At 36.4% G+C, this 25,555-nt stretch overlaps 2 protein-coding genes across 4 annotated transcripts in view; both read right to left on the reverse strand.

The window, feature by feature from the left end:
- Positions 1-18,414, reverse strand: part of LOC107743571 (solute carrier family 41 member 2-like) — a 41,462-nt gene extending 23,048 nt beyond the window's left edge. For both annotated transcript variants that reach the window (XR_001640416.1, XM_016556882.1), the window contains exons 1-10: positions 18,357-18,414; positions 16,601-17,220; positions 16,030-16,137; positions 13,880-13,951; positions 13,076-13,220; positions 12,736-12,882; positions 9,905-10,052; positions 9,708-9,787; positions 6,502-6,633; positions 2,198-2,346 (exon numbers count right to left, since the gene is read on the reverse strand). Coding sequence is in view for 1 of the 2 variants with exons in the window: in XM_016556882.1 (XP_016412368.1) it covers positions 2,198-2,346; positions 6,502-6,633; positions 9,708-9,787; positions 9,905-10,052; positions 12,736-12,882; positions 13,076-13,220; positions 13,880-13,951; positions 16,030-16,137; positions 16,601-17,098 (1,479 nt within the window). In the remaining variant the exon portion in view is untranslated. The remainder of the gene's footprint in view (positions 1-2,197; positions 2,347-6,501; positions 6,634-9,707; positions 9,788-9,904; positions 10,053-12,735; positions 12,883-13,075; positions 13,221-13,879; positions 13,952-16,029; positions 16,138-16,600; positions 17,221-18,356) is intronic.
- Positions 18,415-22,042: 3,628 nt separating this feature from the next.
- The window catches only part of aldh1l2 (aldehyde dehydrogenase 1 family, member L2), a 12,907-nt gene continuing 9,394 nt past the window's right edge, over positions 22,043-25,555 (reverse strand). For both annotated transcript variants that reach the window (XM_016556812.1, XM_016556819.1), the window contains 8 exons: positions 24,576-24,663; positions 24,280-24,373; positions 24,021-24,120; positions 23,836-23,934; positions 23,582-23,747; positions 22,576-22,681; positions 22,255-22,454; positions 22,043-22,162 (listed from right to left, as the gene is read on the reverse strand). In XM_016556812.1, coding sequence (XP_016412298.1) covers positions 22,107-22,162; positions 22,255-22,454; positions 22,576-22,681; positions 23,582-23,747; positions 23,836-23,934; positions 24,021-24,120; positions 24,280-24,373; positions 24,576-24,663 — 909 coding nt within the window. In that variant the 3' untranslated portion in view covers positions 22,043-22,106. The remainder of the gene's footprint in view (positions 22,163-22,254; positions 22,455-22,575; positions 22,682-23,581; positions 23,748-23,835; positions 23,935-24,020; positions 24,121-24,279; positions 24,374-24,575; positions 24,664-25,555) is intronic.

Below are 25,555 nucleotides of genomic sequence, written 5' to 3' on the forward strand. Positions count from 1 at the left end.
GAGTCTGATTCTGGCCCTGATTGAGGGGCTTTTTGAATTGTGAATAGGATTGGGTGTACTGATTATAATAGCCAGTCACTGGCGGTGGGACAGCCTGGTAGGTGGCCGTGCTGACGGTGGAGGTCGCAGACGGGTCTTCCTGTGGATTCACAGGTGTGCTGGAGTTGGTAACAGACTGGGCTGGAGTCAATCCAGCAGTAGTGGTGGAGCCTGGAGAGACAAACGTATAGACATTAAAAGTTAAGATGACATCCACATTAGAATAATAGGTAACATGTATTTCTTTTTGGATAATAGTTAACAAATGTCTTTGTAACCTACATTTAACTATGCAAATAAGCTCTAGTGGAGCTTATTTGCATAGGTACATACAACCGTTCAAACATCTAATATTTTTTTTTATTTTTTTTTTTTAAAAGAAGTCTCTTATGTTAATCAAGGATGCATTTATTTGATGAAAAATACAGTAAAAACTAATATTGTGAAATATTATTATAATTTAAATTAACAGTTTTCTAATTTAATATGCTTTAAAATGTAATTCATATTTCTGTGATGGCAAAACTGAATTTCAGCATCATTACTCCAGTCTTCAGTGTCACATGATCCTTCAAAAATTATCCTAATATGTTCATTTATTATCAATGTTGGAAATAGCTGTGCTGCTTAATATTTTTTTGGAACCTGAGTTAAAAAGAACAGCTTTTGGGGTCATTACTAAGAAATTAATATACGTTTATTCAGCAAGGAAATGTTAAATTGATAAAAAGTGAAAATAAATAAATATTGTTACAAAAGATTTTGGAGAAAAGTTTTTGGAGGTCTTCATTGCCTCATTGGAAAAAATGTCCCTAGAGAGGCATGTGAATATCCAATATCCAGACCCCTCTGCACAGCGTCACCAAAAATACTTAACAGCTATATACTGGGAACTTCATTTAACCCTAGAATTTCTTCCTCAAACGCAGACTCTTTCTGCAATTCTATAGATGCCTTGTACTTGAAGGTCAGAGGTCAGGGGGCCACTTCAGGGCACTAGACATATGTTCAACAAGCCAAGCTATAGCTGGTGAAGACTAATAATAGGGAACTTTTGTTTGAAGAAAAATTTGAGAAGCATAATTTAGCCATATAAGGGTTTCATATATTATTTCTTGCTTTCTGTGATAAAAATATAAAAAATATATTATATATATATATATTAATGTATTATTTTATAGTTAAATTAATTATTCATTATTCATTATTTAAACTTTCATTATTATAGTTAAGTATATTTTAGTTGAATTACAGTTAAATAAATAGTATTTAAAATACAAATTTGTGCAAATGTACTACAATCGATTTATACAATTTGACAAAAGTTTGTTTTTAGAAATAAGATACACAAAATAAATATCTGAGCAGCATTATAACCCAATAAATGGCCCCACTGAATGCCATTAGAATGTCTCTCTCTCTCTCTCCATCCTCAAGGATCCTTCAAACGGCTTTGAAGTGAAACAGTGCAGCTGTGGATCTCAAAGAAATGTGTGTGTGTTCAGGTTAGAGAGGGTGTTTTACGTACAATGTACACATACACACAAACTTCCTAAAAATACCACACATTCCACATGCTCGCAACATGCCGCCACATGCCAGCCGCTGAATGCACTTACTGAGGTTCTCTGCGGGTAATCGATCTTAATTGCAATCCAAACAATTTATGAAAACACCCTTTTGGAATAACCAAACACTCACAGAGACATACACACCCACCTACACACACAAACAACACCTGCTCACTATCGCTAATGTCATCACTGCTTCATTCAGAGGGGAAATGGGGCGTCTAAAAGCTCTAGGGATTTTCTAAAAGGCTTGTAGGTTTATGATGGGAAAAAAAATGCATGTTGTAACATTGTTACATGTGGGCTGCTGGCGGCACATTCATCGCGATTAAACTGAAGATGAAATAGATTCCCCAGACCGGTATCATAAAATGGGTGTCTGGTTTTATGATTATAGGCTGACATTTTCGTCTGCTACAGGAAATAGTGCTTACAGCCGAGCCTCAAATAGGTGTCAGATTTAATAAAAAGACATAGTGATGACAGGTTCTCTAAACAGCATGGAAATAAATGTGAAGATGTCAGTGCCTTGACACTCGGATAGAAGGCTCTATTTTTGTCATAGTATGGCAACAAGTCACGCTCACCTGGAAAAGAGCGGCAGCTAAATACACGACCATGAAAACGGGCGTAAGTGAGGTGTGACCCCTTTCCATCAGATCAATGGTGTACAGGAAGATCAAATGACCAGGGATGACCAGTAACAGCAGTACCTGTGCTGACCTATGATTAGCTCCTGAAAAAGACAGGAAAAAACAACAAAATGCATCATTTTAAAAATCAATATATATAATCTAAATAACAATAATAATGATGACAATGAAGGGGTCATGAACTGAGAAATCAAATGTTCCCTGATCTTTTGACATAAAAGGTCATTGTACTATAAACACATCCTGCAAGTTTCAGAACTTAAAGGGATAGTTCACCCAAAAATGAAAATTCTGTCATTAATTACCCACCCTCGTGTCGTTCCAAACCCGTAAGACCTTCGTTCATCTTCGGAACACACATTAAGATATATGACACAGAACAGCGTACGTGTTTACGTCCAGCTGATATTCTCCAAAATGGCGCTACAGGGTGATGCGGAGGAGACGAATTGTTGAATAAAGTGGTTATTTGTTTTTCTTTTGCGGACAAAAAGTATTCTCGTAGCTTCGTATAATTGCGGATGAACCACTGATGTCACATGGATTATTTTACAGATCTCCTTGCTACGTTTCTGGACTTGGGAACATTTCATTTGCGTTGCTGTCTATGCAGGGTCAGACAGCTCTCATATTCCATCAAAAATATCTTAATTTGTGTTCCGAAGATGAACGAAGGTCTTGCGGGTTTGAAACGACATGAGGGTGAGTAATTAATGACATAATTTTCATTTTTGGGTGAACTAACCCTTTAAAACTTCCTTGTAATTCCAAAAACAGCTTTTATTAAAATCAAGCTGCCAAAATGGCTTGCTTCATATTTCATCTCAGTATGATCGCCTAAAGATCAACGCCTACTTCTACATTATTGCCTCATTAGCCCCACCAATAAATGACATAATAAAATACTAAATAAAATATACATTTCATAAAATTCAAATATATAGATCACTTAAAAATATATATTATAGTTTTATAAATTATTCACGACACCCTTTAATTTGATTATATACATATATACAGGTGCATCTCAATAAATTAGAATGTCGTGGAAAAGTTCATTTATTTCAGTAATTCAACTCAAATTGTGAAACTCGTGTACTAAATAAATTCAATGCACACAGACTGAAGTAGTTTAAGTCTTTGTTTGTTTTAATTGTGATGATTTTGGCTCACATTTAACAAAAACCCACCAACTCACTATCTCAACAAATTAGAATACTCCATAAGACCAATAAAAAAAATTGGTGAGAGAGGTAAAGAAGAACCCAAAGATCACTGTGGCTGAGCTCCAGAGATGCAGTCGGGAGATGGGAGAAAGTTGTAGAAAGTCAACCATCACTGCAGCCCTCCACCAGTCGGGGCTTTATGGCAGAGTGGCCCGACGGAAGCCTCTCCTCAGTGCAAGACACATGAAAGCCTGCATGGAGTTTGCTAAAAAACACCTGAAGGACTCCGAGATGGTGAGAAATAAGATTCTCTGGTCTGATGAGACCAAGATAGAACTTTTTGGCCTTAATTCTAAGTGGTATGTGTGGAGAAAACCAGGCACCTGTCCAATACAGTCCCAACAGTGAAGCATGGTGGTGGCAGCATCATGCTGTGGGGGTGTTTTTCAGCTGCAGGGACAGGACGACTGGTTGCAATCGAGGGAAAGATGAATGCGGCCAAGTACAGGGATATCCTGGACGAAAACCTTCTCCAGAGTGCTCAGGACCTCATACTGGGCCGAAGGTTTACCTTCCAACAAGACAGTGACCCTAAGCACACAGCTAAAATAATGAAGGAGTGGCTTCACAACAACTCTGTGACTGTTCTTGAATGGCCCAGCCAGAGCCCTGACTTAAACCCAATTGAGCATCTCTGGAGAGACCTAAAAATGGCTGTCCACCAACGTTTACCATCCAACCTGACAGAACTGGAGAGGATCTGCAAGGAGGAATGGCAGAGGATCCCCAAATCCAGTTGTGAAAAACTTGTTGCATCTTTCCCAATAAGACTCATGGCTGTATTAGATCAAAAGTGTGCTTCTACTAAATACTGAGCAAAGTGTCTGAATACTTAGGACCATGTGATGTTTCAGTTTTTCTTTTTTAATAAATCTGCAAAGATGTCAACAATTCTGTGTTTTTCTGTCAATATGGGGTGCTGTGTGTACATTAATGAGGAAAAAAAATTAACTTAAATGATTTTAGCAAATGGCTGCAATATAACAAAGAGTGAAAAATTTAAGGGGGTCTGAATACCTTCCGTACCCACTGTATATATATTTTTTTTTATTTTTTACACACACACATATAGATAGATGATATTAAATGAGTCATGAACTGCATTTTTATTTCAGAATGTTTTATTCTAATTCAAAAAACTTCAGCCTTAAATGTTGTACTCTAGATATGTTTCTACTGTTGATTATTTTCTTATCCTCTCATTCTACAGTTCTATTATTAATATCATACATTTTTTGTATTATTTATATACTTTTATTTATATGTATTTATTCATATTTTCAATTAGCTTTTAATTTCATATTTGTTATTTGTTATCTGCTTTTATTAGTTTTTTAATATTTCAATTTAGTTTTACTTCAGCTTTCATTTTAGTATTAGTAACTTTAGTACTTAATTGAAACAGTTTATTTCACTTAGCTGCCAAGGCAACAGTTCTACATTTTTTAAGTTTAGGTTTCAGGTTTGTTTCAATTAACAAAAATGATTTTCAATAATTTTTAGCTTTACCATTATGCATTAGCATTTTACTTTTAAAAAAAAAGAAAGAAAAAAAAGAAAGAATGGTTGAGCAGAATGAGAAGAAAGAATGGTTGAGCGGAATGAGACATTTTCAACTAAATTATGTGAAATAATTTATCTTAAAGCTTAAAGCATCTTAAAGCATCTAGTATGAAGACACCTGAAACACCACAGAACACAAACAACACTCAACGTGCGATCTGTGCACATGTAGCTGTTCATATTTGATTTATTCTATATTTAGAAGTGAATATGCATACAGTAAACATCTCATTCAGAAGCACTACATTTCTCACTCCATTAGCATCCTGTCAACCCCACAGTATGGGATACCTGTGCACTCAGAGCCCTTGAAGGAGGAAGATTTATGCCCATCTTTCCACATGGCATTGCTAAGCTTGCAGTGGGCACCGTGCACCTCATGTACTTGGCATCTGGACTCTGTCCCCAGAGTCCTCTTGTTTCTCTAAGAAAGAGCCCTGCATCAAAGCTCCTACATCAACATGCCGTCTGCTGCCTCTGTTGTTTATAGGAAGCGTTCTCTGCTTTTCTCCGAGATGGATTGATATACACAAACCACCGTTACACACACTCTATTAAAGCTAATGCATACACACTTGCAAGCCCTGGTAAGGGATGCTGCTCTAAACACTGGTTCTCGCTCTCTTTAACACAGGCTATGAAAACAACTGCCTTCAAAGTGTGTTTAAGTCACTCTCCTTAAATTTGTAGGCCTTATAGGATGTTATGAGGATTTAAAATTACACGAGAGGTTTGGAGCCCTTTAGCACACATGCTCCATACATATTGAGCTGTGGTGTTCATGCGGGAGGTATAGGTTTGAGCCACGTCATGCCTTGATCCTATTATTTTATAATTTTTGTGCAATTTATCTACTTTGGCTGTCAATAAAATAGCAAAAATTATAGTGTGAAAATTATTTATATAAAATTGTGTATATACTAAATATTTTTAAATATAAATTTTTACATTATATATATACTTTATATATATATATATATATATATATATACTGTATATAATGTAAAAAAATATAAACAAGTCAAAATGTGACAAATTATTCAGAAAATGTGACAATATTATTTCAGGATTCATAAAATGCTATGAAATAAGCCATAGTCGAATGAGTCATTTTACTCCAAAAATGTTTAGAATTTCATTTCCACCACGGAATGAATGGTAAATTGATATGTAGTGGAAACGATATTTGTTCATGAAGGTTCATTCAGAATATTCACTGTTGGACATTGTTCATGGACAAATTAAATAAACTAGCAAGTGTGCTTAAAGCTTGATGTCGCTTCTAGCTTTATAAAAGCTAGCTTTCTAAAAGATTATACAATTTCTAAAAGTCTACAGGGTCAAATGTGGCTATATTTCACAATATTTTCATCTATTATGCACTAGCGTGTGTGTCTAGGGCACATGTTGGTGTAATCAGAAGCACATTAGGGCAGTGGTTGGGGTTACCTGTGCCACAGAAGGTACGGCAGGGGTAGTAGCAACCCTTGGCCTCGTCAGGAACCTCTCCAGGGGTGCTGTGGAAGTGTAGGTAGGTAGATATCCGACTGGACTGGATGGCCACCAGGTTTCCTCCAATACCTAAAATATAATAGTACACACGTCATACAAATATATACTAAGAGTACAGGGACAAAAACTGAATAAATAAATGAGGAGAAATAAGCAGTATGCCTGTTTCTAACACGTTTAAGACTTAAAGTTAACCTGTGAATAACTCTCATATCAGTGAAGATTCTGCAGTGAAATCCATGAATACAAGCTTAATTTTTTTCCACTGGCAGGCATGAGTCACCAGTACTAACTCTGCTTTTGTCCCCCGCCTCTTTATCTCTCTCTTTCTTTCTCTCACACGCCAACACACACAGCCCTTCCCCCCTCTCTCTCTCTCTCTCTCTCTTTCTCCCGAGTAAATTAGAGTGGTGTCCAGAGCCGCAGTAACGATATGTCACGCCCAGCGGTTCTGGGAGAAGACAAGCAAGTGAGAGGGAGAGAGAAAGAAAGAAATAGAGAGAGACAGGAGATAGAGGACAGAACAGAACGGGCAACACAGAGACTGACTGAACATACATATTCTCTCCTCTTTTTACACCATCTTGTTTGTCACTCTGTTGAGCTAAAACCTCTGCTTTTGAAATAGCACAAAACAGAATGGAATAAAATATAATAAAATACAATGGATATTTGTAAACAGAACAAAACGAAATCAAACAGAAGAGAACAGCACAAAATACAACTGCAGACATTATAATTGCACAGAATAGAGTAGAATAGAGCAGAAAAGGACTAAATAGAATGGAACATAATAAAAGATGAAATAGAACCGAACAGCACAAAGAATGAATCTAGATGAACAGAATATTATTAAACAGAAATAAAAATAGTATTGAACTGAATATAATAAAGCAGAACCAAACAATATAGAACAGCAGACCTAAACTGAAAAAAGAAAGAAAAAAAAAAGAATCTCACATTAAACAATGCAACAAAAAAATAGAACAGAACAAAACACTTTGATTGAAAAGAAAATAATAGAAAAGATTTTAGTGAAGGAAGACACTGTCAAATCCATCAACCAACTGTTGGGGATTTGGGAATTGCTTTAAAAAGCTGTGCCACTCCAGGAAAAACAACCAGAAATGGTTCTTTCAGCTCAAAATATTTAGCAACTGCAAGTGGACAGTCAAGAGAAATGTAAATTATTTAAAAGATGTATACCTTCAGTTACAGCCAAACAGAAAATCAGTAATCTGAATTACAATAAGACACAGCAAATCTATTTCTCACATTCAGTAGTGCATTCATGCCCACAATGGCAATAACATTTCCCATCGTTAAAGAGCAGACCTGAGGGAGAACGATTATCTTTTAGCACAGCTCAGGCTTCTGCACAATTAGCCCCAACAAGGTTGTGTTTATGTTTAATGCAGAGGTTACCATTACGCCACACTGTGTCACATCCCTGTGGCAGTGCTGGAGAGATGCCATCTGTATGAATATGAAGGAGTGTGTGGGCAAGTGTCTGTGGTTCAGATTAGCAGGTCAGGTCTAAAATTTCTTCATTTTCTCAACAAGCAACAACACGACATTTTGGATATGAGTTGGGGGCATGAGAAAAGAGTCTATGGTAATTTTTTGACCTTCCCTGGAGCAAAAGGTCCAATTAATCTGATGCTTGTTTTAGCTTTGTCTGCCAACAGGAAATGGAGATGATATGCAACCTCATTTCTGTCCAAGCAGCAGGATTAACATATATGGACGCCTTAATCTGGGACACAGAGCTGATGAGACTTTTGGCTGGGTGTGCAGCAGGGCTCTAGTATGGGCCCAATTGGTTTTCGGTATGTACATTGTTTTGGTTGAGATGTGCAAAATGACTTATTTTTAATTTGTTCATAATAAGCCCAGTATATTTTTTGTAAAAACATTCTTCTTAAACAGAAAACATGAACTACTTTTAACTCAAAAATAGCACGAGATGCAATGTAATAGCCAAAAAGGTCTGTCTGAATGTATAGGCCTTTAGATGCTGTAGTTTTAATTGGGATGAATTTAAAGATTCATAACTTTTCTGAGAGGGTTTTATCATATATGTTTTACGGCTAAAGCACAGCATACTAATTAAAGCAGCGCCACTAAAAACCTTAATACTAAAAAAAGATGTACAAAACAATCTAGATAAATCACACTAATTGCTTGTTGGGCAACCATTCGGCCACTGTGACCAATCCTCATACCGGAGGCGATAAGAGAAGTCTGACTTTGCTCTATTTATGTACAACGGAAACTATTTTCCTGTACCTAAGTGGCACATGAGTGTGTGTATGTTGCAATCATTTAAATAACCTTCCTTGACTCACTTCCTGTTTGGGCAGACAAACCATAAAAGCCTCTGCTACTCATCCTATTTCACTATTTCCTTTTGTTTTGAGTCCCTAAGTAACTCTTAGAATAAGACCTTTGATTTTGAGATATTCTGATATAAACTTCTGTCTTCTTTCACAGACACACACATGCAGAGATTCAAACAGCTTTGGTGGTCTGGGCGGGAGAACACAGACAGGCTGCAGACAGCGTAAATGTCTCTCATTAGTGTGCTTTAATTAAAAATCATATGGCTCTTTGTGGAGGTACCATGGTCCTGGCTTTCTCTCCTGTTACCATGCGAAACTCAACTACCGCAATTAATTACTTCACCCTACAGCTAAATCTCTTCCATCTCTATTTCAGTTATATTCCATCCTTTGGCTTTTTCTCAATACGGAAACATTAATTAAAATCACAAAACTGGCTATATCTGCCACAAGGATTCTTGCATGACTTTAAATGAGGGTGGTTATAACAGAGATGTTTCTCTGAGGTAATAAAAGTCTGAAAGGGGACTGAAATATCAGCTGAGAGCACAAATGTGTGCTGTGGACATGGGGGCGTTAAGAATAAAGGTCTACAAATTAAGGTTTTAAAAACGTAAACCTTTCAAAAGACAAGTAAGACATTGAGATATTGACATAGTTTGACCTATTATGGAAAGTATGGACCAAAACGTCAAGAATTATCTTCCAGTATTGACAAGTGTTGTACTATCTGCAGGTTTCAAAAGAAGACAAACAGTGCAAGCTCCATAGAATATGTTTGTATAGAATAACATATCTCACCATTGATAACAGGCGTGTAAACCACAATCCCAGCCAGGTTGGGATCAGATACAGTTTTGTCAAGGATGAGTCCTCCAATACTGAAATAAGGAAAAATGTTATTGTGATAGAGGGGCAAATGAAGCTCCACATGCTTTTTCAGTGTGTGTGCAAATTCGTGGCCAGCTGTGTGAGGTGTGTGTATGTGTGTATCACACCTGCTGATGAACATGGCAGTGATAACGGGCTCCCAGCCCGAGTAGAGCAGCTGACGGCTGGCGGGGTGTTTGGAGGAGATGACCATCCACAGCGGAGTCAGACACATGAAGAAGGCACACACCAGAGACGACACATATGGGTGAGAGTCTGATAAAACAGACAGAGAGGAGCATCCCAGTGAATACAGATCCTGTATTTATAGTAAAACGCTTCTGTAAAAATGAAATCACTTTTCATAATTTAATAATTATTCTAAATTGGCATTTTGGGACACTCCCGCTGCTTTCATGCTCTCAGTTATTAGCCAAAAACGTTATACAATACCATCTAAAAGTTTGAGGTCAGTAAAATGTTCTTCTTTTTGAAATAAATAAATACTTTTATTCAGCAAGGATGCATTAAATTGATCAAAAGTGACAGTACAATTTATATTGTAACAAAATATTAATATTTCAAATAAATGCTGTTCTTTTGAACTTTCTATTCAAAGAATCCTGAAAAAATCCTATTATGTTTTCCACAAAAACACCAAGCAGAAACTGTTTTCAACACTGATAATAAGAAATGTTGCTTAGCACAAATCAGCATATTATAATGATTTCTGAAGGATCATGTGACACTGAAGACTGGAGTAAAATTCAGCATTGCCAACACAGAAATAAATTACATTTAAAAATATAATAAAATAGAAAATACTTATTTTAAGTTGTGATAATATTTCAAAGTTTAATGTTTTTTTATTGTAATTTTACCATAAGAGACAGTAGTGAGAAACTCTGACCACACTATAACCCATTTTCTGCCATTTTTCAAAACTTGAGAGGGATTGACAGCCATAATGGGAGAGTGACAGAAAAAAATAACCATGACTGACATCTTGTTGATGACAGAAATCATGTTGTCAGCTGCGGTTTCGTTCAAATAGAACACATCAATTGAACTCACACTCAGAATTTGGTTATGACTTCTATGTGGGGTTGGGGAATATTTTGAACATTCATTTGAAATTTATTCACAATGATTTTGCTGGCAATACAAAAAGTAACACTGTGAATACCACAATAAATTTAATATGGTTTTTATTTGCTTAAGTTTCCTAAAGATTATGGCATTACATTCATGATTCTTTTTTGTCTCATGAGCAACATTTCCATAGTCGCTTAAATTTGATTCATTTTTATGTAGCACATTCTTCTTTTTCAAATCAATTCAAAACCTATGACTGATGATTGGATTCCCAATTTGTTTTGCGGCATCGCTCAAAAACATTCATGTTAATCTGAATGTGGTGCCCCGATCAGGACTGACAATCATATTCTGCTGCTGTGTAAATGTAGCCGTACTGACTGGCTCTAATTGGATTTAAGCAGATTGAGGGAAAAAAATGATCTTCTTAAAAAACGAATCAGATCTTTTGATGCAGACAGCAATGCGAAAAGAGGTTTCACTCTTTGGTAAATACTCTTCATCACACGTTAAACAGCCTAAATCTTTAAATCCCAAACATAGAGGCAACATCTGTGTGACTATATTTAGCGTGAGATGGGCCTGACAGGGCAGCGGTGTGCGCTAATGATGGCAGAAGCCTCTCTTTTTGGCTGGTTGGCATGGCTGATATGGTTTTGGCGTGGCACGGTGGTGCCATTTGCCTTGCCCTCACCTCACTTCACCTCTCTCAAATAAGGAAAGACTAAAAAAGGAGTGCGGCACTCAGTCTGGACCAGTCTGGGGCTTATCACACTGAGTCATCATGGACTGAAGCCTCATTAAACCCAGCATAAACACTCCAGAACGCTGCTCAGGACGTCCCACGTGTGACTTTCACACTTTTTAGATGTAGTGTTTGTGTGTGAGAGAGACACTGGTTATTTGGCTATGCCTGTGAGGGCCAAATATTTTAAAAAGTCACCACAAACATAAAGAAGCAAGTTGAAAACCAAATTTAAAGTGATCATCAATATTTAAAAAAAGCTCATGAATTAATATATATATATATATATATATAATGATATATAAGTCCTGACAGGAATGGACAAGAAAGTAATTTTGCATAATCTCAAAATATAAAAATTATATATACACACACACACACGGAGAGAGAGAGAGAGAGAGAGAGAGAGAGAGAGAGAGAGAGATAGTGAGCCCTGTGAGTGTGTATTTCATGAGAATGTGGATACGTAGACCCAGCGAGGTCATGCACTGTGTCACAACACTCTCATTGTCCCGAGCCAGACTCATTAGCAGCGTGACCCTACCCATAAAACATATCAACCCCACTGCCCCATAAACTATAACTTACACACCTCACATCTGCTGACACCTGCAATAGAGTGTGAAATGTGCCGCTACGTTTAAGATATTTAACTGATCACACTCCAATATGACAGATAAAGACTGAAATGTGATCAAAATTGTCACATAATATTCTTTAGACAGCTTTATGACAAATGTATCTAAATGTAATTCACTCAAGGCTGGAGTCTAAAGTGATGGATTCTTGCGCCCTCTTGTGGTAGAAAACTGAAAGCATGTCTGATCTGAGAGAAACTACAGTACTACTAATTTATCAAACTGACCTACTATCTATTCGGGGCAAAAAAATACATCTCTTTCTGGCTCTGTTACAATTCCTAGTGAGCTGCCTCGCTGTCTGCTCTCTACATAGCTGGTGAACGTGACTCATTTGAGGCTGTGAAACATTGTCCATATGTACTTTTTAGGTGCATAATTTTAAATCGAATGTGCCTATGATGCCTAAAAATGCTATCTAGGTAGGCAGCTCACTAGGGTTTAGAACAGAGCCCTTTTCACCCACACACATCTTTCTCACCTAGGCAGTTGTAGAGGCCCTGGCTGATCCATGCCAGGATGGCCAGTGTGATGAGGTCCCCAAAACTGGCGGCGATGGGCGTAGCTACATTATCAGGGTTGATGCCTGTCTTCTTAGAGCCCACAATCACTCCCACCATTATAAAACCTGAGAGAGGACACGCATGAGACAGTGTTTACCCTACTCACTCGAAACTGGACATTCATAATGTGAAATGTTACTAATAACAAACATGACTAATATCGGATTGCGATATAACAAGGTGGCCATTATTTGTTGTGAAAAGAGTCGCTTTAGTAGCTACATATAAGAGCATTAGAGGTTAATCTGTAGTACAGACCCTGCAGCAGAGATGCTATGAAGGCTGTAGCAACACTACTGGAACACAGCAACACGGCGTGACTGATCTGGAACTTTCCCTCAGGAATCCAACCCAGTACAACTGCCGCTACTGCTGCCAGGAACCCTATTACTGTGGCCTGCACCTGAGAAAGAGAGACTGGCAGAGGTAACAATAGGTTTCATTTATTTAAATATGTATATTTTATTATACAATATATATATTGCATAATAAAATATATATATATATATATAAAACAATAATATAGTTTTTATTTAATTTAATTTTTAATTATTTTCTCTTATATTTTTATTTTCTATTATTTTAAAGATAAAATAAACAAACAAATATGAGAAATATTATATAAAAATATAAGTTATATATAAATAAATATTTTAATATTCTATTTATAGATTATATTAAATAATATTTTTTTATTTTGTCTTTATTGTAATATTTGAAACATATATAATGTTATTTGTGAAGAATTACAATCTGATTTTGTATTTCAAGGGGTTTGTCTATACAATGACACCATTTTTTCCATTTCCTCCATTGTATGTGTGTAGGGTAAACATTTAAATTTGGGTAAGCTAAATCCAGGCGGAAACCCCCTAAATAACCCCAGTGCTTAAGGGGTTAATTACTTTAATTACTTCTTATTTATACACTTATATAGACACTTCACTTTGTCTTTGTTTTATTAGTGTCCATGCAAATATGGAAACCCGTCATCTTGATAAGGTCTCTGTTCCTTTTCCAGGTAAAAACCCTGATGCAAAATAACCGTGCGAGTGTCCTTACCTGTTTCAGCGCCAAATTTCCAATAATAAGATTCCACTTTTCTATGGGTGAGTCCATTTTCCCCACATTCACCTAAAGACAACAAAATTGATGAACAGGTCACTATTGCATTAAGTCACCTGTACTGTGGTCACTAAAATGTGACATATGTTTAGGAAAAGCAAAGGTAAAAAGTTGACAAAGCATTGATAAATGATAAATATTTCAAACATGTTCACCCCAAAAAAAAGTAACTTTATTTAGGACCATTAATAAACATTTAAATTGTAACATATTTATACATCATTGTAATATTAGATGTACTGAATTTAATGTAATTAATTACATTAATTTATATTAATAAAAAAAGAGAAGAAAAGAGCATAACAATACAGAAAATATAAATGGCCCTAAAAAGAGGCTTAAAATATTATAAAAAATATAATGTGTTCTTTTAATCTTTTGATTTTTGACCTAAAAGCTAAAACAAGAAAACCATCAAAAAGGAAAAAAAAATAGTATGTGACCAAATTACATCCAAGTGTTGGGTTTTGGCATTGGATATTTTACACTGAAAAGAAAACCACCACCATCTGAAGAAAAGATAATATTTCGGGTTTGGAATGGATCTCTGCCCACAGAGTAACATGATGGCTGATGAGCCAGTGTGTGTGTGCACGCAAGTGTGTGTGCTTAGGAAAATGCAGGAAACAAATGTAAATGTGAAAGAGCAGCGTGTAGGAGAGAGCCGTCTGAGGGCAATAAACTCAGTGTGTGTTTTTCTTTTTTTTTCCCCAGCTGCATGAGGGTGAACAGAAGGCCTGTACTTTCGCCCCTCTCCTCTGCTCGGCCCACATCGCCAGGGTTTGTTTATTCATTCACCTCGAGGGGGGACGGCAGATTTGCCATGAGAACACTAGACGCTAAACGGCATGAGCTGAAACCCCTCTGAGCTCTAAAGACCCGGACTGAAGAAAAAAAAACACTAGCTACCAAAAAAATTAAATCACTCTGTCAGCAGAGACTCCAGCGCCCAGAGGAAAGGGCAGGAGAGGAGAGTGGGAGAGAATCTGTTACTAAACTAGCTTATGTAAACTACACTTGTCTATGCACACATATAAACACACCCGAGTCTGAGTAAACTACAGAAAATTTAAATGTACAATAAGTTTTTAAAGTCAACATGAAACAGCATTTGGAACACATTTTCACAAGGGTCAGAATTAAGGTGCTGATGTTGCTTATTGCAAAAATCCCACTGAAAGTGACAAATGCCCCCCAAAATTCATGTTGCCGCAAAAATGGTGCCATAATTAATTTTTAAAAAAAAATTATATATATATATAAAATTCACACACACACACACACACAGTTTGTACTTAAATTATATTTATACATTTATATTATATTTATAATTTCTACTTTTTATGTATTTATTCTTTTTATTATTGACACACATATACATAGTACTATCTACAGTATATAAGACATTGGCACAAAAATGGTAATGAAAGTGCATATATTATATATATATATATATATATATATATATGCGTGTGTGTGTGTGTGTGTGTGTGTGTGTGTGATGAAAGTGTATATATGGCTGACAAAATGTTCTGTCACTGTGGTTGACGAGCTGTTATGATATTACTGGTTACATCAGCAGAAAATATGTTTCTGAAGTGGAAGAAGTTATTACACTTTGATAAAAGATTATAATACATTATATTATTATAATACATTCTTTTTCATTCTTTAAAATAAAAATAATGTGCACAGTAAGACCAGGCACAATTATTAAGATAGTAAAGATGCTGATTACATGTCTTGAAAACCTATGTGTGTGTTTCTTACTCAGACATATGGGGGTTGGAAATACCTCTGGAGTCATAACCATAATAACAGACTAGCTAGTCATTCTATCACTGACATATGCTTTTTATTACCAGCCCTAGTCTGTGAAGATGGGCACTAGCATGAATCGTCACATCCTGACAGGTGAGAGCATGCCCAAAGCGGGCCAAGATCTCATCATGAAGCACTTTAGCGTCAAAGGAGCACTTCTAATAAGAGCTGAAAGTCACTTCTAATCAAATTACAGGCACGCCCAATGTAAACTAAAGCAAGATGCAATTATGTGCAAACAGCTGTTAGTTAGTTAGGATACTAACCGCTGTGGAAAGTCTGGAAGCGAGGGTCATCTCTAAGTTTCCTTTCAAACCCAAAAGAGCCGGAACCAGGATGAAGATCTCCGTAATGTTTTTAAATGCTTCCCAATGCTGAAAAAAAAGAGAAGAGAGATTTCCATTAGGTCTATGGGGTGGTTCTCAACCAGTGGACCAGGACCCATTAGGGGGCCTCAACAAACTTCCAGTTATCCTCAAATATTGAAGTCAAAAAGGTTGAGAACCACTGGACTGTTTTTTTTTTTAATCCAGTTTTATTATCTGCCAGGCTAAAATTGTAAGTCCAATCACGTCAAAGTTTAATACTTAAAGGGTCAGTCCATCCCTTTTATGAAACACGAAATATGATATTTTGAAAATTGCTTCAGTGTTTTTTGTTTATAAAATGAAAGCCACTGTGGTCAAGTGTGATTTTGGACCCCATTGACTTTCATTATATGGACAAAAACATCTTCAAAATACCTTCTTTTGAGTTCCGCAAAAGAAAGAAAGTCAAAGAGGTTTGGAACAACGTAAAGATGAGAAAATGCTCCCTGTAAGGTTTTGAAAATCTCACCTGTACTATATCCAGTACCACTCCAGCCGAAACCGTCCCGAACCCAGCTAGCAGGAAGGGCACCAGTATCTGCAATGCCATGGCAAGGGGCGACTCTTTGGGCATATTTCTAGTTGCCTGCTGCTGCCCTTCCTCCTCGCTCTCCTCTTCCTCATCTGCCTCTTCTCCTGAAAGCCTGCCATCAGGCAGCATAGGCTCAGTCTCCACATAGTGTCCGTCTCCGGCATCAGACAGGCTGATGGATGTTCTGCTGCTGCGGTCTGAGTGGCGGCGGGGCTCGCGTTGGAACCCATTCTTGAGGGAATCAGGCTTAGGCATGCCGAGGTCCACCATGGCCAGCCGTTCCTCCTGTAGTGCGGTGTAACCAGCAGGTACCATGGTCTGAAGCAAAGAGGGTATGGGTCTGAAAGAGATGGAGCTCCAGGCTCCTCCAGCCTGAGCTGCCAGACTAGGGCCCAGGTAGCTGAGCACAGCGCCCCCTATGGTTCGGAGGCTCATACTGCAGATGGGAACTGGTTGGGCTCATGGCCAGCCGGACTTTGAGAAGAGCAGCAGATCAGCAGAACCAGCAGGTGGCATCCATAACAGCTATGACGGAGCGCTGACAGTATCGCAGTGACCTGATAAAGAGAAGTACATAGGGAAATTCATCAACAAAAGTGTCACATTCAAGGTCACACTCTCATTATATGCTCTCTTTTAGTCTGTCAGCAGTAGTTATTTGATCTAGATGCTGAATTGGCAGTCATAGGGTTTAGTACACAGTCTAAACTTTATTTACTTAAACATCAATTTCTAAGTACACCATATTCGAACTAACTTCTGAACGCCTTCAGTATTAATATTGATGGAAACTTATTTCCACCATGGGATGAAAACATAAAAAAAAGGCAACTGCAATTTTTCAAATGACAATTGCATAAATAAATAAAATAAAAATTTGCAATTAACTTAGAATTCTGACTTACTTTCTTACAATTCCGAGTTTATATCTCACAATTGTGAGAAAAAAAGTCCGAATTGTGAGATAAAAAGTTGCAATTACATACATTTTTTTATCCCATAGCAGAAACAAGCTTCCATTAATTATTAGAGGTGTATTGGGGGAAAAAAACACACAAATTAATTGTCTGATGGAGACCGATTATTGTATGAAATGTTCTTTTTCAAGTTAACCATCAGACATTTGACATAAAAGTAATAAATAAAACATATATAGTGTATATGTAATAGTAAAATATGTAATAGTGTATTTCAATATTATCACGCAGGCAAAACAATAAACAACACATTACATGGAAAATGTCTGTAAACAAACAATGCTAGTTCTCAGAACTTAGAAAACCTAAAGGAAATAAACAAACGAAGAACAACAGATTATTATGCCTGTAATTAACAAAACATACATTTGACGGATACTATTTGAGATATACGAATATATTATACATGTGATGTAGTGGCAGGGAGAGGACAGGTTGCATTTCCAGCTGGACAAACTAAGAAAATATGCCAGATTTGTTAAGTTTATATGGCTTGTGGTTATAAAAAATACTCAATTATATGTCTAAACCTTTATGTAGGTGACTTGTGCATTGGAATCACCCCAAAACATCCTAAAATATTCTCCAGCTGCCTGATGGTAAACATTAATAATGAATCATTTCAACTGTCAAATGAAAGCAGCGCTTTATTTAATGTGTGGCAGTTGTTCTCAATTTCTCTGGAGGGTGAAAAGATAATAAAGGAATGTATGTACCGTGATATTTTAGTTCCGTCGAGACGAGTCTCAGCTTCTTCTTCCCTGATCGCTGGACTGGCGCTCTATGACAGCGGCGGCGCGTCATCACTGCCCACTGCGACAGCAGCGGGAGCGAGCGCGCATTTCAAAATAAAAGGCTCGTGAGATCACATCGAAGCACATAAAACTTAAATTGAAACACATATTTTTTTAATATGCCTTGGTTTTTTGTGCTGTTCTTTAATGTTTTTAATTTAAAAAATATATATTATTTCATCCTTGTCCAATATTGTCAAACAAGAATGTCATCAAACAAGCATGACAACCTATATTTCTATGAGGTCAATTTTTGTCAAAAACAAAGGAAACTATGTCAGGTATGACAAAAAAACAAACAAACAAAAAAGTTCATGTCAGCTAATCAAACGCTATTTAATAAAAGATTCTTAGCATTTTTACAATAATAATAAATAAATAAAAACTACCCTAGAAGAAATAAGAAAATAACGAAACAAATGAAATAAAATAATCAGGCTATTTAAAATTTCTGTGGTTTTAATCTCAGAAAATGCTATTACTAAAGATTTTATTAATTTTATACTTTTAGTTATTTGAGGTTCTACACTAAAATGTTTGGTTTTATGTAATGCTGTTATGTTATGTTATGCTATGCTATGCTATGCCATGCCATCCCATGTTGTTATGTTGTTAGGTTATGTTATGTTATGTTATGGTTGTAACTTCCACAGCACTGTTCTTTTGCCGTCCAGCACGTACATCCAAAACTCTAGAGGGCGCCAACAGTGGCTCGACCCAACAATACGGAAGTTATTATGTTGTGTAAAAACACATGTGGACACAAGTTAATTTATTTTGTACATGTGAGGAACTAAACATGGCTCAAAAACAAAACAATATCAAGAAAGCCTCTTCTAGAGACCTGCTGACCGGTGGCAACGGAAAAGGTGAGACGTTCTTTGAAAAAAAAGAGACTCAGAGAGAGAATTAACCAGCAGACACTTAAGTTTACGGAGAGAATCTCGTCTCTCTAACAGATCAATTCAGAAACTTTCTTGTATCGCAGGGATAGGCAACGTCGGTCCTGGAGTGCCGATGTCCTGCAGAGTTTAGCTCCAACAGACAGCAGCGAAGAAGATGAGTCGTCGTCGTCATCATCATTATCATCATGTTCAGAGGAAGACAGCTCAGAGGAAGAGGTGCAAACTGTCACTGCAAAGACACTCAAACTTCCAGGTGACAGAAAGAGAAAGGCCAACATCCAGGTGTTGGGGAAAGAGGGCGAGTGAGAGAACACATACTGCCAACTGGAACTCTGGGAGAGCATTGGACTCACGCCAGGCCATTTCTGTGCCTATTAAAGAAATATATAACCCTTTCAAGTCTGTTGCTGTTTGGAATGAGCACAGACCAGTGATTTTATGTCCTGGTGAGCTGGCAGACTGTCATTTCATGTTCTTTGAAGATGTTTTAATCCAGAGGGTGAACGATTAAAGGAAGAGTTCACCAAAAAAAAGTTAAAAATTTACTCAACCTCAGGATACCCAAGATGTAGATGAGTTTGTTTCGTCATCGGAACAGATTTGGAGAAATTTAGCATTACATCACTTGATCACCAGTGGATGCAACGCTAAGTTAAAAACATCTTGATGGTGGATTTGTTTCTTACAAACACACAGCTTTTCACTTTACAAGATGTTAATTGATGGACTGGAGTCGTGTGGATTACTTGTGGATTATTGTGATGTTTTTATCAGCTGTTTGGACTCTCATTCTGACGGCACCCATTCACTGCAGAGGATCCATTGGTGAGCAAGTGATGTAACGCTAAATTTCTCCAAACTGTTCTGATGAAGAAACATCATCTACATCTTTGATGACCCAAGGGTGAGTACATGTTCTGCAAATTTTCATTTTTGGGGAGACTAAAAGTCGCTCTCTTTTGTTGTCTCAGTTGATTATACTTGAAAATGGATTGTATTCTGGCATTAACTATATTAAAAGTTCAGTGTTTCAATCAAGAAAAACAGTTTTTGCAATTTACATTCTTTATTGTAAAAATGGGTTCCTGACGCTCCTTAAATTGTGTTTGTGGTTGATATAAAGTTGAAATACTGTTGTGTGTAAGACTGTTTGGCAATATGACACTTCCAGTATGACTGACAGCTTAAACAGAACCTAAAATACTCATATTAACATCTGCATATGATAACATTTCATGTTTTGTCAAATACATGTCATTGCTTGAAGTGTTCATGCATAACAAAAGCATCATGAATCTTTAGCGAACATTTGGCAACAGATATTTTCAGTAATTTTAACAAGAATGTGTCAGAATACTTCACACTGTATTGAATTCAAGAGTAAGCTACTATCAAGCATGACCCATATTTTTGTACAAAATAAATAGCTTCCTTTCAAAAAGAATAGTGTTTCTATCGTTTCCCAACGATATATACTTTATTTTTAGTTTATATTTATTTTTTTTTAATATAGAAAATAATTTTATTAATCAAGGATGCATTAAATAGATGAAAAGTGACAGTAAAGACATTTATAATGTTACAAAAAACCTTTCTATTCATCATAGAATCCTGAAAAAACTGAAAAATCACCGTTTCCACAAAAAAATTAAGCAGAACAACTATTTTCAACAATTTATAATAAGAAATTTACAAAATCAGCATATCAGAATGATTTCTGAAGAATCATGCGACAGTGAAGACTGGAGCAATGATGCTGAAAATTCAGCTTTGCATCATAGGAATAAATTTCATTTTAAAATATATTAAACTAGAAAAGTTATTTTAAATTGTGATAATATTTCACAACATTACTCTTTTTACTGTATTTTTGGTAAAATAAATGCCTTGGTGAGCACAAGACAAAAAATCTTACTGACCCCGAACTTTAAACAGTAAATGAGCAGTTTTGTCCTAACCAGTTGTGATATGAGCGACAGGACATTTTGTTGGTTACTTGGTTAATATCTTTGTTTCAGCATCACGGCAAAATCATCATGCAGCAGTTTCACATTCAGTGTGGACAGACAAATTACTTATCACTGGAAACATGGTTAGGAAATGCTCAAGATCATTATAGTGTTGTGGTTACTTCCTGAAACTGACTCAATTTGATAATTCACTTCACCACAGTATGATATTTCAGTGTCTACTAGTTAAAAACAATGCATGATCTGATTTGTGGTTGATCTTGTGTCCTTGGGTTCACTTGGAGGTAGGGTTGGGTATTGAGAACCGGTTCCAAATTTCCAAGAACCGGGTATTCGATAAGACGCGTGCATTTCGATTCTGCTTAACGATTCCTGCGTTCGCATTTTAATACGATTAAAACGGAAAGAACTTGCGCCCTGTTTGTGTGCAGCGCACACGAAGTGCGAGCACAGAGAACAGAGGTCGCGGACGGTACGGCTTCCCGGTTTGTGTCCGTTCTCGAACCGTTCCGTGTATTTCCACTCTAGAAAAGGTTGTTCCGGACCGAAACTGACTTCTTTCATATTTGTCGAAAATCGATAAGCAGAATCGGAATCGGAATCGATAAAATTCAAAAGATACCCAACCCTAGGTCTTTTGCCATTTTTCCAGTTCTGCCCTATTCCAAACATTTCCAGAAAAAAAGGGCAATAAAAAATGTAGGCACATCAGTGTAGTCTTGGCAGGAAATGCTTTTTCTATTAAACCTGCTTTAAGACAGTCTCGGCCATGCAGTCTTTTCCACCACAGGTTTCATTCAATACTCCACTGTCACAGCTTTAGTCCGCAGGTACTCATGCAGGGCTTCCTCACCTGTATACACATGCACATGATCCTCATGGTCATGAAACTGGTTTTAAAGTGATACAGAGTAATGATACAGTGTGTGTTTTGTTCACTCTTACCAAGGTCTTTCCCAAACCCGGACTGTTTGAAGCCTCCAAAGGGAGCCGCCACATCGGTTTTGTTGTAGGTGTTGACGAACACAGTTCCCGCCTCCAGTCTCTCACTCACGTACATGGCCTTGTTGATGTCCCTGGTGAAGACTCCAGAGGCCAGGCCGAACTCTGTGTTATTGGCTCTGCTCAGAACTCCATCTACATCACTGATGAGCATCAAACAACCATATTAGACGTTATTTAAATGAGCTCCTGCCTTGAATTTAGATCATCCTGCAGGTCAGACTGACACAAAAAGTCCTACTAAGGTCCAAAAAGCCAGCTTACCCATCTTTGAATTTGGATACCACCATAACAGGGCCAAATGATTCCTCTTTGGCAATGAACATGTGGTCCTCCACGTCTGTGAAGACTGTGGGCTCCATAAAAAAGCCTGTAAGCATACATATTAGATATTAGAAATGGAGTAACTAAATTAACAACTAACAATTAAAAATCATTTTTGGTAACTGAAATAAAAAGTTGAAATAAAACAAATATTAGATGAAACACTGAAACTTAGAAAACTTAAAAGAAAATTAGAAATGCTGCCTTGGAATCTAACTGAAATAAACAAGTTTAAGTTTAAGTACTTAAAATACTAAAACTCAAAAGAAAAAGAAAAAAAAAATCCAAAGCTAATAAAATTACAAAAGCTCATAAAATGACTAAAACTATTAAAATGTAAATAAAATGAAAAACTTAAAAAATATATTAGAAATGGTGCCTTGGCAGCTAACTGAAAAAAGAAGAAGTTAGTACTTAAAATGACTTAAAACTAAACCTAAAATAAACAAAAATAAAGCTAAATATTATAAATACAAATCTAAAAAAAAAAAACTAATAAATATGACAAAATTACTAAAACTTAAACTACAATTGAAATGAAACACAAACTAAAAAAAAAAAAAAAAATCTTAAATGAAAATGATAAATGGTGCCTTAAAAGCTGACTGAAATAAGCTAAAGTAAGCTAATATGGATAAAACTAAAACTGAAATAAAAATAAAGCTAAATATAAAAAATAGAAATATATTAAAAAAAACTAATAAGAGTGCCAAAACACATAACGAAATCAGTAGAACTTCAAATCTAAAAATAAAAGCCATTTCAAAATATTAAGAAATAATATAATAGTATATAAATTATACCACAAATAACACTGGGAATAACGCATATATATGATTATACATGACCAAAATTGCCTAATTTATATTCAAAAACATTTACAAAACTAATTTATGTTCACAAACCCTTTTAAATCATGGAAGTCTGATTAGATTGGAGGTCTCACCTGGTCTGTCCACCTGTCTCCCGCCGTAGACAAGCGTTGCCCCCTCCTTCACGCCGATCTCACAGTACTCCACCAGTTTGTCCAGGTGGGCCTTGTGGTTCTGAGGTCCGTGATCTGTGGAGCGATCCAAAGGATCTCCAATCTTCATCTTCTTGATTTCTTCAACCTGAACACACAAAAACATACCAGTATGTCATCATCTAGAAGCAGCTTGCAACTTTAAAATACAATCAATGTACGACGGAAACACGTACCACTCTCCTGATGTACTCGTCATGAATGGACTCCTCAACAAACAGCCGGCCTGCAGCGATGCAGTTTTCTCCCTTGTTGAAGTAAACAGAACTCATGCCCTGCAACGTACACACAAATGCACAGTAAGTTCAAGAGGACGATGAGCTTGCATCTGTATCTTCTGGCAATAGTTGTCTTCTCTCACCATTCTCACTGCTTTGTCCATGTCGCAGTCGCTGAAGATGATGAGGGGAGATTTACCGCCCAGCTCCAGAGAAACCTTCTTCAAATTACTGACCGCACAGCTGCAACAGAAACAACAGAAATCATCAGCTGGAGGTTCTTTCACAGCACCATATAAGCCATTTGAATGATTCGCTGTTATACATGATATATTTGAGTAATAGCAACAGAGTAATCGACTACAGTGTTGATTTTAGTTCAATTACATGAATAGGACTCACCTTTTCATGATTTGTTTGCCAATGGGAGTAGAGCCTGTGAAACCCAGCTTACGGATATCAGGGTGATCAGACATCCTCTGCCCGACCAGACCACCTGAGAGAAAGAGGTGACAGAAATGTCAGTCATCATAAGGAGTAAGAAAGTAACATCAGCTGCCGATTAACGCACAATATCATTTTGAGTTCGTAAAAAAACTGCTTACGTCTTGCCACATAGGTTTTCATTGTAAGTGCATTACTATAAATGAGATTTCTGTTTGTTTATACAACCCAAAAGATGAGTCAAATCCTGATACCTGATCCTGGTACAATGTTGATGACTCCTTTGGGAATGCCAGCTTTGACTGTCAACTCAGCAAACTTCAGCGCGGTTAGTGGGGTTACCTGGAAAAATCAAGAGAATTTATGTCTAGTTTGTATCCAGTAGTTTGTGTTTTTTGGAAAATAAGCCATATTTTGTATACTTTTTTCTATATTTTTATTTTATATAATTCAATCGTCATTTATTTAATAGTATTTGTACTAATTAAAATATAGTATATGTATTAATTTATATCACATAAAATATACATTCATGTAAATATATAAAAAATATAAACATAAAATCAGCAAATTTCTGTGTGGTTAATAGAAAAATATAGAGAGAATATCAAAAGAATTGAGAATATAGTCTAGTTTGTATCCAGTAGTTTGTGTTTTTTTTGGTAAATTAAATCACTGAGTATCTGAAATTAGTGAGGGTTTTCTAATAAAGTGCAGATGTAATATGTGACAAGAATAGCAATGTACAGTTAAGACATTTACGATTATTTACAAGGCATTACTTTTACAATAAAAAAACAATACTTTTATTCAATGGATTACTATAATTATTATAATATAATTATTATAATTTATAGCTAAATAGCTTAGAAAGTGTGAAAGACCGCTCACTTTACAATCACTAAAAAGCTGTCACTCATCTCAGTTCACCATCTCACAACGTTCCATTAAAGGGAACATATGACGTTGATAAAAAGAACATTATTTGGTGTATTTGGTGATGTAGATATGGGGGGGGGTGTTTGAACGAGCCGTTTTAGGAAGGCGTGGCTGAGCGTTCACTTTTATAAAGAATATCACCATCTCACAACGTTCCATTAAAGGGAACATATGACGTTGATAAAAAGAACATTATTTGGTGTATTTGGTGTAATGCAATGTGTTTACGCGGTTTAAGTTTCAAAAAACACATTATTTTCCACATAATGTACATTATTGTTGCTCTTCTATGCCC

Source organism: Sinocyclocheilus rhinocerous, unplaced genomic scaffold (genome assembly GCF_001515625.1).
Source record: "Sinocyclocheilus rhinocerous isolate Xijiao unplaced genomic scaffold, SAMN03320098_v1.1 scaffold551, whole genome shotgun sequence".
Lineage (NCBI taxonomy): Eukaryota > Metazoa > Chordata > Actinopteri > Cypriniformes > Cyprinidae > Sinocyclocheilus > Sinocyclocheilus rhinocerous.